This window comes from Chaetura pelagica, unplaced genomic scaffold, assembly GCF_000747805.2.
Source record: "Chaetura pelagica isolate M959 unplaced genomic scaffold, ChaPel_1.0 scaffold455, whole genome shotgun sequence".
Lineage (NCBI taxonomy): Eukaryota > Metazoa > Chordata > Aves > Apodiformes > Apodidae > Chaetura > Chaetura pelagica.
Genome location: NW_009953483.1, coordinates 1,213,926 through 1,233,315, shown reverse-complemented (window position 1 = coordinate 1,233,315; position 19,390 = coordinate 1,213,926). Strand labels below are relative to the sequence as shown.

The window sequence follows — 19,390 nt, the reverse complement described above, 5'->3', positions numbered from 1 at the left end:
TGGCGAGGGCAAGACTGCCGTCCTGATGGCAGGGGCTGTCCTCGGACCTCAGGATCACGCCCTCCTGCCTGCCGGGAGAGGGCTCGTTCGAAGAGCTGAAGGGGAGAGACGCGGGAGTCTTGATTCTACCCCCCGCTGCCACTGCGCCGGCGGGGAGTGCTTCTTCTGCATTCCGGAGGAGAGAAAAGTCAGCAGAGAAAAAGCGGGAGGAAGAGAGGCAGGAGGGAAAGGGGAAAAAGTTGGCTGACTTGCCGAGGGGTGAAGCTTTGCAGTGGCTCCCACTGCGCTTTGCACTGCAGACCTCTGGTCTGCCCGAAGCTGGAGGATGGAGGCAGAGCTGCTGCCCGAGCTCACAGCAATGCCCCTCGGGGGGAATGGGAGCGCCCGGCTTGTGCCAGACACGGCTCCGCTGCCCTCGGCACAGGACACGGCCATGTTCATCGTCCGCTGTGTGATCCCTTCTCTTTACCTGCTCATCATCGTTGTGGGCTTGCTGGGCAACATCACCCTCATGAAGATCTTCATCTCCAGCAGTGCCATGAGGAGCGTGCCCAACATCTTCATCTCCAGCCTCGCTGCTGGTGACCTGCTGCTCCTAGTGACCTGTGTGCCCGTGGATGCCTCCCGGTATTTCTCTGAGGAGTGGCTCTTTGGGGAGGTGGGCTGTAAGCTCATTCCTGCCATCCAGCTCACCTCCGTTGGTGTCTCTGTCTTCACCCTCACTGTCCTCAGTGCTGACAGGTAGGAAAGCTGGGCTGCCCCTTCTCAGCTCTCTGCAGGGTGGGGTAAGGCTAGCTGGAGCTGGCATGAAAGGTAAAACACCCATTTGATAAAATATCCCTGGTTTGCAATCCTCTTATTGCAACTTCTGAAGTGCCCATTCTTCTCCTTCCCTCCCTGACGGCTGGCAAGTCTGGTACTAGCTTAGTTTAAGGGGTTACTGGAAATGGGTGTGCCTGGGCCTCCTCCAACTTCCAAGGTGCCAGCTGCAAGAATCAGGTTTAGTCCAGTCTTCTGCACCTCTGGGATGGTCCTGTAACAGCCCAACTATTACAATTATATTAATCAGAGGAAGGTTTTAGATGCTAAATATGACTAATACCAAGCCACAGTGATATGTCAGCAGGCAGTGAACAGCTTAAACCAAGTCAAGCACAGAGGTGTATTTAATCAATTAGGTTTTTATCTGCCAAGAAACAAATGTGTGTGTGTGTGAGCTTGTGCCATAGTAGAATAACAAGTTATCACAGGCGAATGCAAGAATTAGTTCAGCCTCTGTGAATTTGGAGGCAACAAACTGTTCTGTTGTTGGTGTTAGTCTTAAACTTTTGTTCAAACTATTCTTTCTGGCTTTGTATGAATATATAGAAAAAAAAATTTTAAAGGAGGAACAAAAAAAAAGAAAATCCCACAAAACAGACTAGAAAATAACACTTTAGTCTCCAGTACTTGTCACATGAGCAAGAAACAAAGAGATGGGCCCCAAGTTTTTCCTCCTACTTACTGAAAATGGGTACTTAAGGGATTTGTAGCAACTAGGTAGCTTTTTGACTATGCTTCAGACTCTGAAAGACAAAATCTTGCAGTGTAATTGGTAACCTTAAATTAAATGAAATTCTTTCTTCCCATACCTGAGCAATTATTTTAGTCAGAAATTAAAATGTTTAATTTCTTTTCCACAGGATTTACTCCATTTTCTTTTGTTGGATTTTGACTTGAACCGATGCATTATGCTGTTGCATGATGCAAAGGCTTGAGTTTTGTAATTAATCTTCACACACTAATGCTTCTTTAAAACTTTTAATCTGTTTTTAATAAGAATGTGACTGTAATTAATTCCTTTTTTCAGCCAATTCAGTAAATTACTTCATTCCACCTGAGGGTAGTCTGCAGTGGTCATCAATTTCAATGGTGTTTGAATCAGGACCTAAAATACTTGTGTATAAAGACTTTGTAACTTGTGAAAATGGACTATATTTTTGAAGAAGAGCTTGCAAAACATACCTTACAGTGAACACCTGTAACTCTCTGATTTCCTCATTTAAAGAGCATACCAGAAACTGTCCTTGGAGATCCAAGCAAACCTTGCAGCTTTCTTTGTTCTATTTCCACTTGATTGTGGTATCTTATTGAAAAGGGAAGAAGTTATTTGCAGAGGAGATCGTATCTCTAGTGAAATTTAATGTGAGAAAATGCTGGTGGCTTAATGTTTAAAGATTCATTCATTTTATGTAGCTTTAGAGCATTCATTGCTTTCTTTTTTTGTAGAAGTTTATATCTTTCTTTTAAAATCAGTAAAGTTTCAAGAAGGAGTAATGCTGTATCTGTTTACACTGAATGCATTTAGAATCACACATCCTTGAAAACAGCTGCAGATGTTGTACTGTGACCATATAAGCTTGTAATAACTCCGTTCCTCCAGCATTTTAGAGTCTATAGTATACATAAATATCAGAAATGGTTATAATAAGAATTTAACAACTCTATTTCTTTGACCCCTGCAGTTACCTTTTCAGTTATTGAGAAAAAAACCCCCAACATTAATTTGTAAGTCAGAAGAGAAGCCACTGACTTCTTGACTATACTGGTTATGATGAAACTGTATGGGTAACTATGTTGGCAGATCAGAAGTGGTGGCAGCATCCTGCATCTCAGAGTTGATGAGGAGACAAGGCCTGTCTGGGGACAGGGTTATCTCCAGATAAGCAAATCTAAATGGGTTGCTAGCAGTTTGGAAGTGGTGAAACCACTAAAAAGGCTCCATTGTAATCCAGTTCCTGTTTGGTCTGGTATATAATGTCTTCACAGTGGCCCCTGCTTTCACAGGTAAAGCTCATAGTATGTTTTAATATATTATCATAGAATCATGTAATAATATCATGGAATGGTTTGAGTCAGAAGCAACTTTAAAGATCGTCTAGTTCCAATCACCCTGCATTGGCAGGGACACCTCCCACTAGATCAGGTTGCTCAGAGCCCCAGTCAACTCAGCCTTAAACACTTCCAGGAATGGAGCTTCCACAACTTCCCTGCACAACTTGTGCCAGTGTCTCATAGTGTCTCATAGTGAAGAATTCCCTCCTAATGTCTAACCGAACTCTACCCTCTTACGGTTTTGATCTATTACCCTTTGTCCTCTCACTAGAAGCCCTTGAAAAAAGTCCCTCCCCAGTTTTCCTGTGGCCCCTTCAGGCACTGAAGGAAGGCTGCTATAATGTCTCCCCAGAGCCTCCTCTTCTCCAGGCTGAACAACCCCAACTATTTCAGCCTGTCTTCATAGGAGAGGTGCTCCAGCCCTCTCATCATCTTTCTGGCACTCCTTTAGACTCATTCAAACAGCTCCATGTCCTTCTGGTGTTGGGGTCTCCAGAACTGGACACCGTACTCTAAGTGGGGTCTCACAAGACCCTAGTAAAGGGGGAGAATCACCTCCCTTGACCTGCTGGCTACGCTTCCTTTGATGCAGCCAGGACACAGTTGGCTTTCTGGGCTGCCAGCACACATTGCTGGCTTGAGCTTCTCGTCCACTGTTACCCCTAAATCCTTCTCCTCTGGACTGTTTTTGATCCGTTCTCCGCCCAGCTTGTATTTTTGCCTGGCATTGCCTCAACCCAGGGGCAGGACCTTGCACTTGGCCTTATTGAACTTTATGCAGTTTGCACGAGCCCTATTCTCAAGCCCGTTAAGGTCATTAAAGTCTTTTTGGTTTTTACTCCCTGTCACCACAGGACTGTATAGAACTCCAGACACTGATTACACTAAGGAACAGATTAATAAATATTTAGAGTTCTTTGTACTGTGACTGCATGAATCAGAATAAAGGAGATTGTCTTGGTTTCCTCAGTATAATTAACACTTACTATTTATGTGGAAGTTCTGCATGGCAAATTACATATATCTGATGCATTTAACAGCAACGACCACAGAAGCACTTACTTTTGAATGATCATTACTTGCAAACTGTAGCTATAAGGAAGAAAAATAGTATTCATTGTGCATGTATCTTTTTTTACAGTTGTTTTATTTCATATTGCTTTTTGCCAGAGAAATCTCTCTCAGCATCACTAGTACTTTCAGTGTGACAAATGTGCACCTTCTGTCTGGAAGCTTTGTTATCTAGTACTGAGATTATTTGGGTTTTGCTTGGGTGGTTTTTTTTGTGTAGAAACATGAAATGTAATTGGTAGCAGTACTTCCCCCACTCTCCTACAGCACACTTGCAGATTGAAATTGGCAGCACAGAGCAGATCTGCCCAAGGTTGGCCATTCCCATCCCAGAAACAGTACAGCTCTTCCCACTCTTGAGCTCCTGTGAGTCTGGCTGCCAGGGGTGGGAGGTGCCCTGCTGCAGCCCCATACATTTTGGGGCAGAGGGGGCTGAGAGGTTAGCAGAAGTGGTGAGGATGGTGGCACTGGCAGTGCAGTGTGTTGTTGTCGAAGGAAAATATCATCTCCCTCTCCTTTGGGGTACAGAAGGCAGCACAGCAGCAGTACTGCTGAACTAGCTTTCCCCTCTCACTGCCACACAGGAGATATGCAAGGATAGCACCCCTGCCCCACAAGACCACTGCTCCTGTTGATGTTCCTTTGTTGTGGAGAAACTGGAGCACCTTTAGAAACCTTGATATTTCTCTGGTTTAAAAACCAAACCAAACCGAAAAGCAACTAAAAAAGAAAAAAAAAAGATTACAGAAAGAGAAAACTTAGCAATTACAGTGGATGACAAATGAAGAAAAAAGGCTGAAGACTGAGGGACAAAAATGTACAAAAAAAAAAAAAAAAAAAAAAAGGAGAACCAAAGGGACCATAGGAAAGAACATTCCCAATAGTGCTTAGCACACCCTGAAAGTGCCCACAGAGCTTGTCTGTGATGACTGGGGTGCACTTTCTAGAGGTGTTGCAGAAGAAGGAACTAAAAACATGTCCCCTGTCAAGCTTGCTTCTCCAGGGACCATGGACTGCAGTTTTAGTCAGGGATGTTGATGAGAAAGTCCAAGGACTTGGTGTGATTGTGGATAAGGAAGGTAACAATAAATACATGAGAGGAGAAGTGTAGGTGGGGAGACTGCAGCATGGCACACATGAAGAAAAGGTGTGCCAGTGTCTGCTCACTGCAAAAAGGACAGAGGCCAGGGATGAACCTGATTTGAGTTAGGTCTGACTTGAGTCTTCTCATGAACTTTTTCACTGCTCCAGAGAGTGTTTTTTACATCTACAGTGGTCCATCCAGTTAGCTCAGTGCAAACTGGACCCACGGGGCTCCACACCCTCTTCTCATTCTGAGACATTTGCAATTTTGTGCCTGGGGATGACTCAAGGGTGAAGGAGTGGAGCACAAGTACAGAAAAATATTTCCAAGATGCCTTTCAGTGCTACAGGGCTGGGTTGATTGTGGTGTGGAGAGGTGGCTTGAGAAACTCAGAGGGCAGCGGATTTATAATGAGTACTGCAGTGTGCACCTCTGGCCAGCACTGCAATATTGTGCATGCTGGTGAAAAGCCATTGTACCCACAAAATGCCAAGAGACCTGGGATGAATAGACTTTGAAGGAATAAATGGCAGCCCCTTAAAACAGCTTTAGATTTTTCCACCTAGTCTTTCCTTTTCTCTTTGGCTGTCATTTATGCCTCGATTTTTATATGATCTGTAGAAATAGGATTAAATTTATTTCTGCTACTTTTTCTAGATTTAATTTTCTTTCTAATTAATGTTTTAAATGTGTTAGCTCACATACAGTCCTGATTCACTCTAATGAAGACAGTGAAGCTGAACAGAGGAGCAATTGGCCCTACTGCAATTGAAATAGCACCTTCTTTATATTCTTCCTAAAAAGTGTGACAGAAAGACACCATTTATGAGTCAAATAATTGATTAACAAGGTAACAGTTATTTTTCAGTAGTGCCATGACTCCTTTCTTGAATCTTAATAGCAAAGGAGTTTGAAAATGTAAATACATTCTTAAATAACTGAATACAGTGTCTGAGTGAGATGCTAAAAATGTAATCTACAGGTTTGCATAGCTAAACTATTTGATCCTTTTTTGGTTTGTTTTCCTTTTTTATTTATTTTAATTTTGGAAGATTGCAATCTGTATTTCTAAAAGTATAAGAAGACTTAAAAGTGTTTTGTGCAAGTTTAATATCTAGGTACTTCTGACTACAATTGATATCAAAACCCATCCTGGATCATTTTGTATGTCTACTGTCTCCTACTTTGGGACAGACCCAGGAAAATTTTTAAGATGTTCAGAAGTGTGAAAAGGTGCCCTAGTAACTACTTCAGGATTTTTCATTAGTAAAATCACCCTTAACAAAATTTTCTTTTTATTCTTCTTCAAAATTTATTTAAAGCTTCTTCTTTTGTTATGTCAGCTGCAAGTTCAGGCTGAAATACAGTGATTGGAAACCTCTGAAGTCCTCACTTCTTATTACATGTAGTGAAGCAGGTGAAGCAGGAAAGTGGACATGATTTCCTTTCAAACTCTAATAGCTAACATTCAGGGACTAAAGAGCCTCGACAAGGAAAATAGTATTAAATGATATCCTGAAAATTACCTATAATTATCCAAAGAATAAAGAAGAAATAATCAAAGGTAAAATGTAATACTATCTGTATAAGAGAAAAAAAAATGTCATCACTTTATATAGTAGATGCAATAACAAAATTGTATGGAACCAGTAGAACTATGAAATCTGTAAGTATATCCCTCAGAAACCCAAACACTTGAGATAAGTATATTGAATTAATCACTTGCTGAACTTCGTTAAAGGAAATGATGGTCCAGATGTTTCTCTCACTGGAGGCTGTAGTAGTGTGGTTATAATTATGTGGTAACAGTCAACGTAAAAGGAATTGAAGGAAGATTGGACAAGCTTTCTCTCACACATTTTTTTTTCAACTTGCCCTTTAGCGTAAATGGGCAAACTTGACTCACAAAGTAAAGCTTCCTGGAACACCTTTGGTGAAACTCTGACTTATGTCAGGACCTGCAAAGCCATCCTTTTTGTCAAGTTAAAAATTGAATCCTGCCCTCACTTGTCCAGACCCCAGTTGTAACCATTCTGTACAGCTAAAAGGAATATGATGGAAAATATTCCAGAAAGAAAAAAAAGGTGGGAAAAAACCCCCACATAACAATGCAGAAGGAATTTTATGGAGTAAATTAATGAACTGCCTACTTTCTGGTAAGTTTGTCTAAGTCCAGCAATTCAAATCAGCTCTTGCAGAAGTTCCTCTTGCAGCCATCTTTACACAGTTGAAAATAATTTCTCAGCACATCACATTTTCCTTCCAAGTTAGACAATTTTTTCTCAAGCTTCATACAGACACTCGCCTTTGTTAAACTCCTGTCTTTGTGCATGTGTCCTGTTGCTCTTCAACTGATACAGAAACAGCTGAGTCCTGACCATGGCGAGCTGAGAAATGTCTGTGCTGCTTATCCCAGCCAGTGACTGGTGCAAGGCCTCTGTCATTCTGGCAGCAGCCACCTCAGCTTTGGTTAGTGCAGATGCCAGCCTCCAGAAGCCTCTCGAAGGCTGCAACCTAGAGCCTGAGAAACTGCTGTGAAAACATTCCTCCTGTGTTCTGTTTCTTTCATCAGTTCAGTAAAAACCTGTGGAAATGAAATAGCTGCTGAATTCTCACCAAGCAGGACTGAATGGAAATCTTCATGTGTTTATTTTGTTTACACAAAATAACGTGGTACACTATTTCCTTATATGTCATATTGCAAGGAGTTTATCCAAATTGGACTGTTGGAATCCTCAGGTCTGCATTCAGAAGGTCCTCAGAAGTAATGTCGAAGATTAAATGTGCTTTGCCAGTGCTTTCTCTGGAGAAGAGAATTCATGTGTTTTCTGTGATGATAAATTTGTCAGAGAATAAAAAAATAAATATCTTTTATATACGTGCAAAGTGATGGATCTCTCAAACATCCTTTGAAAAGGGGCAATTTGGTTCCATCGCCTTCCCTCTCCTCTCTTCATTTTCACAGTAGAAACTTACAGAAAATGCAACAGTACAGACATATTTTCCTTCTCAAAATATGTAAAACTATGTCATCAGGGACTCTTGGCATTATCCAACTTAAATATAAATCTACTGGGAATACTGACATGTATGAATGCTTCTGAATAATGGTCAGTGAAACAATTTACTATTATTGCTCTTGTGTGGAGAATTGGACAAATTAATGATGGTGCTTTTAACTAGTGCAGTTATAAAGAAGTGGGTTTAGGCAAGTAGAACTAAAAAGTCAGGTTGCAGGCAGTAATTTAGCATTGCAAGATTTTTACTAGATTCTAAGACATGCAGTTAGCTAATGTGAGGTGAACAACAAGAGAAGGAAGTAACAAGACAAGAGAAAATAAAAGGGAAAAGGAAAATTTATCCTGTAAAACACTGGATGGAATGGACAAGTAGTATATTTCAGGTGGAAAAAATCCTACCACCTTAGGAGAATTTTATTGTGATTCTTTTTAGGATGGAGAAATCATCATCGGATAGACTGAATTATACTTTTTTTTTTGAAACATTATTGATAGTTTTTGGTTCAACAGAGTGTATTTCTATAGAGTGGAAAATCTTTTTCCACTTAGGAAAATCTTAGGATTTCTCTCTGAGGAGCACAAAACACGTGTCACTGACATTCAGTTTAATTGTATTTACGCATGGTCTTCTAGTCTTCATTTCAAATATTGCTCATTCTGTTTAACTGTCTGAGCTCCTCATTCCTGGTGAATGCAGTTTTCTACACTTAAGTCACAGGCACAGAACAAAAACATAGTGAATGACTATGTATAAAAAAAGAGAAAACTACTTTAAATTGCAAGAACTTAAAATAATTTAAAAAAAATTAATCTCAGACTGTTTGTGTGTTGGTAAAGAAGTTCCCACAACACTGGACATCCAGTGATTCCACAGTGTTCTCAGGTAAGTTGTTTTCCTCTTAATGATACAGCTGGTGCAGAGTCAACAGAAATGCCCATACAAGGAAAAAAGATTTAGACCCATCCAAAATTTCGTTCTACTTTTGTGGAGTGGGCTGCAGCTGGGCATGATAGTAGTGTTTTTAACAATTATTGACCACACAGCCATGTTTCCTATTCAGGTATTTTGATCCTTTTTATATTGTGAGGCAGAATGATGTTTTTTTGTGCTTGAAATCATCTTACAGTGACACAATAAAGTGCTAGCATATAAATGGTTTGATAAATTACTCCAGTTTGCAGGAGATGCAGTACTATGACACAGAAAAATCACTTAAAACAGAAGCTTTATATTAAAGCAAATTATACCAACCCCTGCAGCTCTAGGATTAAAATACAAATTAAATCAAGTAGTACGGATCTGCCCTGCCTAAATTAAGTCTTTGCTTGGTTTATGACAATGATAATATTTATCTATTTGCATAGTGATGGCATGTAGGAAACTGGGTGATAAATCAGAGTTGTCTTTGTGGTAGGTGCTATATGAACAGGAATAAGGAGGAAGTCCCTGACTGGAATGTCTTTTTTTGTAGACACAACTCAAGATACAGAAACAAAAATGCAAGGAAATACTGAGGCAATTGTGCTTAGAATGATGGGCTTTAATTATAGTCCTGTGGCTGCCTAAATATTGTTTAGTTGTTTTGGGTTTTTTTTGTTTTTTTTTTTGAAAGGCCTCATAAAAAAAGTATTCTAGAAAAAGAGGTAGACTCAGCAGAATCAGAAATAGAGCTTCCCATACTAATTAGAAGCTGAGAAACACCTTTACAAAGGACTTTGGGAAAAAAGAGGGGGAGGACTAGATAAACTATATTGAAATGTATAAGGTAGCAACATATTATAACTCTGGAGGAAGAGAGTAATCTTTCTTTAATCAAGGGGGGGACAGTTTGCTTTATAATGAAAATACACTATACAAACAAACCCAGTATCTGTAGAATGGGTGAGATTGTGCTTGTTTCTGTCAGCAGAAACTAGAGCTCCAAAGAAAGGAAACTTATTATAAAAGTATTTCCTGAGTTGGGGTGCCTTTGTTAACAGTGATAATGATATAAGATCTAGGAAGACAGAATTCATATGAAGGGGTTTAATTAAAACCAAGTGCATATTTATATTCCTTTCCTGATCTTCATGGCAGCCTATAATTTTCTTTTTTCAGCAGTGAAATATAGAAAAGGATGCATTTTGCTTACTAATTTGACTAAATAATTTGCTCCTTTACTGTGATTTACCAGTATTATTTTATTGATAGAAAAAATGCACTTGGCAATTTGGATGGTTGATGGTATGTTTTAGCCTTACACCGTTTTTGTATCAAAGGAACGGGCTGGGTGTTCATTTTGGGAACACTTCTAGTTTCACTCAGTTTACATTTGATTTATCTATAATCTGTCTCTTTCTGCTGTATTCTTTTGAGAAGATGACAGATTATGTGAAGGGCTTTTAATGCCTTTTTCTCTCATTGACACAGAGTACTGCATAGGAGTGAGTTCTAGGGATAAGGGTGCCATCTTGTAGCTGAAGTAGCATGCAGAATTTTGATTGTTCAGTCTTTTGGACTGAACTCAGATTGTTTTGTGAAAAAGGGCACTCTGCTCCAATGCCTGGAGTCAGTTGTAGCTCAGGGAAGGCATGCTATGTGCTGAAACAGCACCATTTGCCGAGGCACAAATATATGCCACATTTTCTGCTGCTATGAAAGCTTATGAAAAGGTTTCCAATTTAGTTATTAACCAGACCAAGTGCTGCTAAAACAATTAATTGTGGCGTGGTCACTGTCTTGGGTGATAGGGCTGTGGTGTGTGATAGGGCTATTTTTGAGCAGTGCAATGAGAAAAGAGAAAGAAAAAAATAATCTGTAGTACTAAATGTAGTTTTTACCTAACATCCTCCCCCCTGCCCCACAAAGACCCCAAACCAGCTCTCACTCAGCAAGATAAACTTTTAAAGAAATGAGCAGATGTATGAACTTGACGTCATCTCAGTTGAACGTAATGAAATAGAAAGTCTGTCTTTATGTAATGAAATCAAGGCAGACAGCAATAGGAAGCAAATTATTGAATAATAAGGTCACTGTTTGTCCTGGGGAGCATTCAAGCTTTCTGCAGAAGCTTCTATCCTTCCCATGGCAGTAAAGGATTACTTTACACCTTAGTGTCCAGGGAGTTTCACATTGTGCATTAGAAGAAATGTTAAACATAAATTATCAGAGGCATTTTACTGAGTTTACTTTTCTACTCTGTAATAAGGGTGAAGACACAGCAAAAATCTCACTGAATTCAGAGAGGATATGAACATAAATAAATAGCCATTAAATGATTTAGTGATAAGACAATTTACCACAATCCTGAGAAACAGCAACTTTAGCCATAACCTAACCCTGGTTATGTATTTAGACAGCTGTTCATACCATACATATTTATATTTGTATATGAATGCTTGTGTATTTACATGCACAGATAAGGAGTTTTATCGCCAAATAGACACATCTAAGTTACACTTCTTCTTACTCGAAACTCATTGTACAGCTAAACAGAGAAAACTAAGCACTAATCAGAGAGTGATTTAAAAATCATTGAATCATGGAGACATCCTAGTTGGAAGGGATCTTGAAGATCAAGTCCAACCATGACCTAAATCCCTCTACCAGAATCTAATTTACCAGGTCAGTGTTTAAATCATGTCACTAAGCACCATATCTACATTTCTTTTAAATACTCACAGGGATGGTGACTCCACCACCTCCCTGGGCAGCCTGTTCCACTGTCCAACCACTCTTTCAGTAAATAAATTCTTATAATATCTAGTCTAAACCTCCCTTGGCGCAGCTTCAGGCCATTAATTTAATGTACCTAAAACCTGATTCATCTTTGAAAGTACATCAGAAAGACATTAGAGTGAATAAAGTTATGTACCTGGAATATGAATCTCTCTTGAATCCCTTTTCCTATTAAACTTTTCTTTAGATGTTAAAGAAAAATCACTGGAATATTTTTTTCAATGGTTAATTTTTGATAAAAATCTAGTTGCTTAGGCACATGGTTTAGAAGTGGTCTTGGCAGTGCTGGGTTAATGGTTGGACACGATGATCTTAAAGGTCTTTTCCAACCTTAATGATTCTGTGACTATGATTCTGTATTTTGCTTAAATTTAAAATCTAAGCAAAATACTAAGGTACCCTTGAAATATTTTTCTCCAACTATATTTGGCCTCTACACAGTACCTTTTCTTGTGGTAAGTTTCACTTTGTGTCAGCTTTAGGAACTTTTTTATTTTTAAATATATATAAAAGAATTCTTGGTTGTGGTCTCCTTCTGCTAGTTTTGTTGTTGTTGCTTGTTTGTTTGTTTTGTTTTGTTTTCTAATTTGCTGTAGTGTGATATTTCTATTCTCTGCAGTACTTCCTGTTTTGATTTTAATGGTTATGAAATAATCAATTCTGCAAAGGTTTGTATGGAAACAGATATTATGAGACAGTTTCTCAAAATACAATATAGAGCAACAGTTTCCAACTACTCATGTGGAATTGTTTACTTTCTTTAAGAGTTTAATACTTCTGCCCAGGCCATGGGGAATAATTCCTGCCTGAGTTCATGAAGGTGTGTAAATCCCAGGTGTTACAATTGGAACACTGCATTTTGTGTGCAGAGGGGTGCTGGGGTGGAAAGGCAGGAGCCTCCACAGCAGCAGCTGTTGCTGGTCTGCCAAGAGGTGGTCCATGCTGATAGTTGTTCTGCACTGCCAGGGGGATGGTGAAGTCTGGGACATGGAAAGTCAAGTTGTTGGTGGGCAGAAGGGAGTCCTGGGCTGAGCTGGGGACAGAAACAAACTCTACTGTGCGTGGGCTTGTATGAGAGTGAGGTGGAACGATGGAGGTAGGGTGTGCATTTGTGAATTTGCTGGGAGGATTTGAGGAAAGAAAGACTGGAGTCGTGGCTCCTTCTGCACTCCCACCAGGCTGGCACAAAATAGCTACCTACAGTCACAGACTGTATCCAGGGCTCCTTTGGCCACCTCTGGTGGACAGATAGATAGATGAAGCTAGAGATTTATAAAATTCAAATTTAAGAAATATTACAAACCCATTGATATTTCAAATAATGACAAAATACAACATTATTTTAATTGAAGGTGTGAATTTTCCTTGTGAATCATGTTGAATTTCAAAATATACCTTTTAATTTACATTTGAATTTTGATCTGTTTCAGGTACAAAGCCATTGTAAATCCCATGGACATCCAGACCTCCAGTGCAGTGCTATGGACCTGTGTCAAAGCTGTTGCCATCTGGGTAATCTCCATGCTCCTAGCAGTTCCTGAAGTGGTGTTCTCCCAGCTGGCCCACATCAGTGACACGAATAATGTCACTTTCACAGCATGCATACCATACCCCATGACAGATGATAAGCATCCAAAGATCCATTCTGTAATGATTTTCCTGGTGTATTTCCTTATCCCTCTTGCCATTATTAGTATCTATTACTATCATATTGCAAAGAGTTTGATAAAAAGTGCTCATAACATTCCTGGGGAATACAGTGAGCATTCCAAGAGACAGGTAAGCATTTTGCTTTTTAAATCCTAATGAAAGGTTTGTGTGTGATGTATACACTTAAAAATGTCAGTACAGGAACTATAACATCCCAATTGATTTCACAGAGGGTTAGTTCAGTTTCCACATGCATGGACTAAGCTAAGGATTATCTAAAAAATGTCCTTGTTTTCATAGTTACAGAGTATTCAGCCCAGTACATAAATGAATATGAGCATGGAAAAATGTAAATTCAATGCAATCAATGCAAATTTCTAACAAGAAATAGTATTGTTGTATTTGTTTGTACGTGTTGTTAGTGTAACCATTACTTATGTTCTTACTGGGGAACAATGTTTTTGCAATTAATGCTAGTGGCTTCACCTGTCTCTACAGGCAGCCATTTTGGAAAGAAAACTTCCATGAACTCTTTGAGAATTCTGCCTGTTTTACTTGTGCTTGAAAATGAAAAAAAAACCTGACATAGGCTGGGAATTTTTTTCAGAGGGGATCTAAGGTTCTTCTCATACCAAACAGTGCTGCAAATATGAACACGGCACGAACGAATGATTTTTTAGCTTTCTTAGTAGATCTTTCTTGCATACAATCCTGAACTCACAGTTTTCTAATACCCTTTCTATTATAGATGCTATACAACTTTTAGTTTAGGTTCTAGATGCCTTTGAAACAAAGCATTTTAAAATGCTGAGCAAAGCTAGCTTCACTATAAGGCACAGACAGCAATAAGATAGCAACAAGTTATTATTAGCAGAAATATTTACATAGGCAGACAACAGCTTTTGCAGTGAAAATGCCCTAACCATTTTACAAAAGCATTAATATTGATTGAGAAAAACAGTTATGCTCATTAAATAATTTTGGAAGGGTTTCCTCTGCCAATATTTTTAGAAAATACCTTTATACTCACTGAAATCTCTTTACTTATATAGCACGTACTTATTATTTAAAAAACCCACTACATTCCCTCATGTACTTTTTCCTCAGCATTTCATTTCTGTTGTAGCCTGTTTTTTGTCAAAAATGCATACGTATTAGCACTTCATGTATTATTTTATTTTCCTGTGAAATATGGAGAGCCTTTTGGCTGAACCCTCTGGATGGAAACAATGTGTAATTTATATCACATTTCTGAACCCACATGCATTTTTAAAGTAAGAACATATTTTTTTTCATTCTACTTAGTTTTCTTCTTTTTGTTAATCTATGAGACTCAGAAGAACAGAAAATTCCCTTCTCCTTACATATCTACCAGCAAGAGGAAGTAAATTCAGACTATTACTATGTATGAACTTATGTTTCTTTAGGCTGTAACAGAGAAGTGTCATGTTCACCTGTATCTCTATACCTATTAGTCCGCCATTGCAATCTGAGTGCAAATCCTACCAAATCAGAGTGATAGAGTTTTCCTATCTTTTGTGAATTGTGAAGTTTTTGTTTAGATAGAGCCAAGAGAACTACTTAGAGATTTATTTCACTGATTAAAAAACCCTGTTAAAATAACACTTGAATTTTCCAGGTTAAAATTGATTGAAAATTGAGCAAATTCCTGCCTCTGCAAAACTTTTGTACTTAACTTACATAATAAATCTTTTCGGAGGAATGCAGAAAGCTTCTGCCTCCTTTTTGGTGCCTTCTATGTAGCCAGTTTTGCTCCGTCTCTCGGTTTGGAACCACTGATGTGGCTTATTTCCTGTCAACTTTCCAGCCACTTTCAGTATGAACACTGTAATCCAATTAACGGTAGCAATGCAATTAAGGTACATTTCTCTCATGTCATTGTTGAAAAAAACATGGAACCTCTCACTTTACCCTGGAATTAAGGTGCTTCAGGCTATGCAATGCAGTCTTGGTGGTTTATCTAGGAGTGAGGTCAGTCTGAGGCATTTGAGGCAAAACAATGTAAGTACCATTGTAGAGCTAACACCCTAGCAATGTCTCTACGTTTCACTCACAATGTCTACATTTCAAAGCCAATGATTTCTAGATAGCTTTTTAACTAAAGGTAACTTCCAAGCCAAGCACTGTGGTCTCATCAGAAAAGGTTATGTTTCATGTCACCCTTTGGTACATGTTTTCAGGCTAAAAGCCAATGTTTACTTGGGTGATGAATCATTCTTGCTGTACATATCGTATACAAAGAGCAACCTTCTGTGACTGCAAACATCTAGGATCTTTCATTGAAAGTAAACTGGAAGTGGGAAAAGAAAGTAAATGAGACAGAACAAGTAATTCAGCCCCTGAAGGAAGCATTTTTACTGATCTTACTCGTAACAGTTAAAGCTTATATAAAGCAAAATGCTGCATGTTTTAATTAAGTGTGTTATGTGGACTAGTTCTATTAATCGCTGTTCCTTTGGGTTCTTTTCATCTTTCTAGATGGAAACTCGGAAACGTCTGGCAAAAATTGTTCTAGTTTTTGTTGGCTTCTTTGCTATCTGCTGGTTTCCTAACCACGTGTTATACATGTACCGATCTTTTAATTACAATGAGATCGATCCATCCACAGGACATATGGTTGTTACCTTAGTAGCCCGAGTGCTAAGCTTTTGCAACTCTTGTGTCAACCCATTTGCACTATATTTTCTCAGTGAGAGCTTTAGAAGACATTTCAACAACCAGCTTCGCTGCAGGAGGAGAGCTCAGCAAGAGAGATCTGCCAGTTACTTGCGCAACTCTTCTGTCATCCAAATGACCTCCCTGAAAAGCAATACCAGGAACACAGTGACTAGCATGACACTAGTGAATGGACACAACTTGAAACAAGAAATGTCATTATGATTTAATAGGTGTGACTTTGTGAACAAATTTGAACTTTTTCATTGCATTTTGTAACTCACTTTTGCCTCTCTATGCTTAGACCCACTGAGTCCTCAGAGCAGAGGATTTGTTAAAGTCTGGCCCATCTGAAGTTATTTCACGCCTAGTCTTACTTTTAGCTAGAACTGAAGAGTACATTTTACTGAGCAAACAAAACTGACTGGCTTCATATTGTACATTAAAGGAGCTGCCAACATATATTTTAACATTAGAAAGCAATGTTGTATTAGTGTAGCTGATCTAATATTGCTTTAAAAATATAGATTTTCTCATCTGAAAATATGTATTTTTAACTGAATTTTGATCTAGCCTTATGTCTTACTCTAATACATTTTGCATTATTTTAGCTGTGCTGTGTGTACAAGCATTATTCATTGAGACTGGTAGGCATTTTTGGAAGGAAGTAAGGAGCCTTTGAAACGCATAGATTGTAGTTTCAGATAAAAAATAATAAAAAATCTAGTGCCAGCTCTTTACCTCATTTAAATACCTTTTATATTTTTTTCGCTTTGGCAGACATACAGATGAGAATTCATTTTTTGGGTGTTCCATTTGCTATCAAAGTCAGAAATTTATCTGCTAAAATTACATTCATTTCATGATTAACATTTTAAAAGAAAAATGTGTGCAATGTGCAGGTTTTCTAGAACTCAGTGCCTGAAATCTCATTTCTCAGATTTGTTAATTGGTGACATCATTGGTTTAGAGTGTCTACATGCTTTATACTTGTTGCTACTAACTGATCTTGCTGATATCAGTTCACAGCTAAGAAAGATGCTAAGTGTAATGGAATGCCTGAACATTCAAAGAGGTAAAATTGTAAGTGGTTTTTTCAGAGAGGGTTTGTGGCAAGACTTCCTACAGTTTGGAGCAGTCTCAAAGTGCAGAACCCAGATTACTGCCAGATAAAGGCAAAATGAAAGATGCCCTGCAGAAACACACCTAATGTACTCTGATCACTAATCATCATCCAGCCCATGAGATCAGACAATCTCTAGTATTAAATACACCCAAGTGATGACACACAGGTAGCTGTAATGGGTGGCTCATTACCAGCTATTTTGCTGTCTAGATCTACTATTCCTCTTGCACACACTGTTTACCAGTTTAAAAAGAACCTAAGTACTGTCAGAAATCTCAGCTTTAAAAGGCACTTCTTTTCTGGAAAGTCCTTGTGTATAAACAGTCAGTGCACTTCTGAAAATCCTAGCTGAACTGCATAAAATAAAGATTCTGGGTGAGGTTGTATTTACAGATTATCATCCAGTCCAGAATAAATTTGCTTCTGGGGTTTACTGCTCTCTTTTTTTCATTGACTCTCATTTTTTTCATTCTCTGCAAAGAATACCCTACACATGGCTTGCATATCTGTCCTTCAGACCAAAAGCAAGCAGGATTTTTAAATTTTTTTTAATCTGTTCATGTGACAACACAGGCAGCAGTCAGGTAGACACAATGATGTAAGCTAGTTGCTACAAAAACTCCCATAAGGCCAGCCACATAAAAGTTTCTAATCTGTCCCAGGGCTGCACCAGTTTTTGCTGAAAGAGTTGATGGGGTTGAAGCTGATTCTCCCCATTATGCAGCTGCATGCTAACAGACTAATAACCATTCCCTGAGCCAGGTGAGAGGTTAGCTGGGAGAGGGTCTGTTGTGGGTCTGAGTTCCAGAGAGGAGATGCTCACAATGTCCTAAGGAGAAGGGGCGGTAGTGGCAGACAATGGCACTTTGTGGAAGGAGTTTTTTTTATGGCCAGTTCATGAGACAAATGTAATTTTAAATAGCTCTTTCTTTCAAATTGGGTGGAATTGCTTCAGCACAGAATTTTCTCTGTTACAACACTGTAGCTGATACTTCTACAGTGACTTCTCTAAGGTGACCTGTAGAAAGTACACTAGAAATTTAGACTGGATTTCAGAATTAGTTGCTAGTCATATAAGTTCAAAAACTGAAATGCTATTACAGTTTAACAGCTTATAGTTCCTTATTTTCCTTATCAATGCACTTGCTGATAGTTTAGTTCTATTTGCAACTTTGAGAAACCAGCTGAAGTCCAAAATTTCTTTCCTAATTCCCATCCTTTAAGGCTAGTTTTCCCCCTGCCCCAATTTTTAAAGCAATAAGAGAGTACAGTGAAGTAGTTTTACCTAATTTCCTGAAAAAAGTCACCAGTTGTTAGCACTCAACAGAGAAAGCAACAGATTAAAGGTCTGAATGTCAACCAGCATGGTCCAGCTGGGGAGACATATAGCATGTAATGTAGTTAAAGTTGTGTGCAGCATTCAAATGACAACATTTACAAAGTTCAGCATGAAGCAGCTCCAGAAGTTCAGCATGGACCAGAGCAGATTGACATGATCTTGCTATCTGTAATAGTTTAGGAAGTTGTCATCCATAACTACCTAACACTGCCTCACCCTCCTTTTTTTCCCATTTTGCCTCTTCACTTCTCTTTCCATGCCTTAATTCTTTGTGAGTCCACATGTTCTCAGAACTCCTCTTTCATTTTATGCTACTAATTACCCCTGGATGCTAGCCAGAATTTTGAATTCTTACACCCACAAAACATAAAAGCTTTAAGTCTTAATTTCTCAATTCTCGATGGTGATCACTGACTGTGATTGAGTTTCCCTTTTATTTCTGCATTATTTTTTTTTTTCTGGTTCCCTGCTTCTCATTTTGTTTGGCAATCTCCCCACACAGCGTAACTTTTCAGAGGCTTTCTAAATCCATTGTGTTTTTTATTTCCTGAAGGCATTTGTCTGACGTGGACATTACCAGATGACACAGGTACCCTACCAGAAAAAAAATATCTAATTTACAGTAGATCTGATGCTTATGTTTGATTCACTCAGTGATTCACTCAGTCATCAATTGTGATGTGTGGTGTGGACAGGACAGAACTGCAAGCTACAGGTTTTTTTACAGTTAAAATTGCTGGGTCTTTTTGTTGTGCAGGGAAGGTATTCTCAGGTTGACTATAACACCTTCTTGCCAGGAATTCAGCACAATTTTCGTTCACTGTTTCCCAAG

At 38.9% G+C, this 19,390-nt stretch overlaps 1 protein-coding gene across 1 annotated transcript; it reads left to right on the top strand.

Moving 5' to 3' along the window:
* Positions 1–325: 325 nt before the first annotated feature.
* Positions 326–16,318, top strand: NMBR (neuromedin B receptor). The gene is made up of 3 exons (XM_009998543.1): positions 326–741; positions 13,198–13,546; positions 15,917–16,318. Exons 1-3 carry the CDS (start codon positions 326–328, stop codon positions 16,316–16,318), a joined length of 1,167 nt encoding a protein of 388 aa, XP_009996845.1.
* The last annotated feature ends 3,072 nt before the right edge of the window (positions 16,319–19,390 follow it).

Coding starts and splice junctions, on each gene's coding strand:
- NMBR (XM_009998543.1), top strand. CDS start 326: ATGGAGGCAGAGCTGCTGCCCGAGCTCACAGCAATGCCCCTCGGGGGG. Junction 742..13,197: donor ACTGTCCTCAGTGCTGACAG/GTAGGAAAGCTG, acceptor GATCTGTTTCAG/GTACAAAGCCATTGTAAATC. Junction 13,547..15,916: donor GTGAGCATTCCAAGAGACAG/GTAAGCATTTTG, acceptor TCATCTTTCTAG/ATGGAAACTCGGAAACGTCT.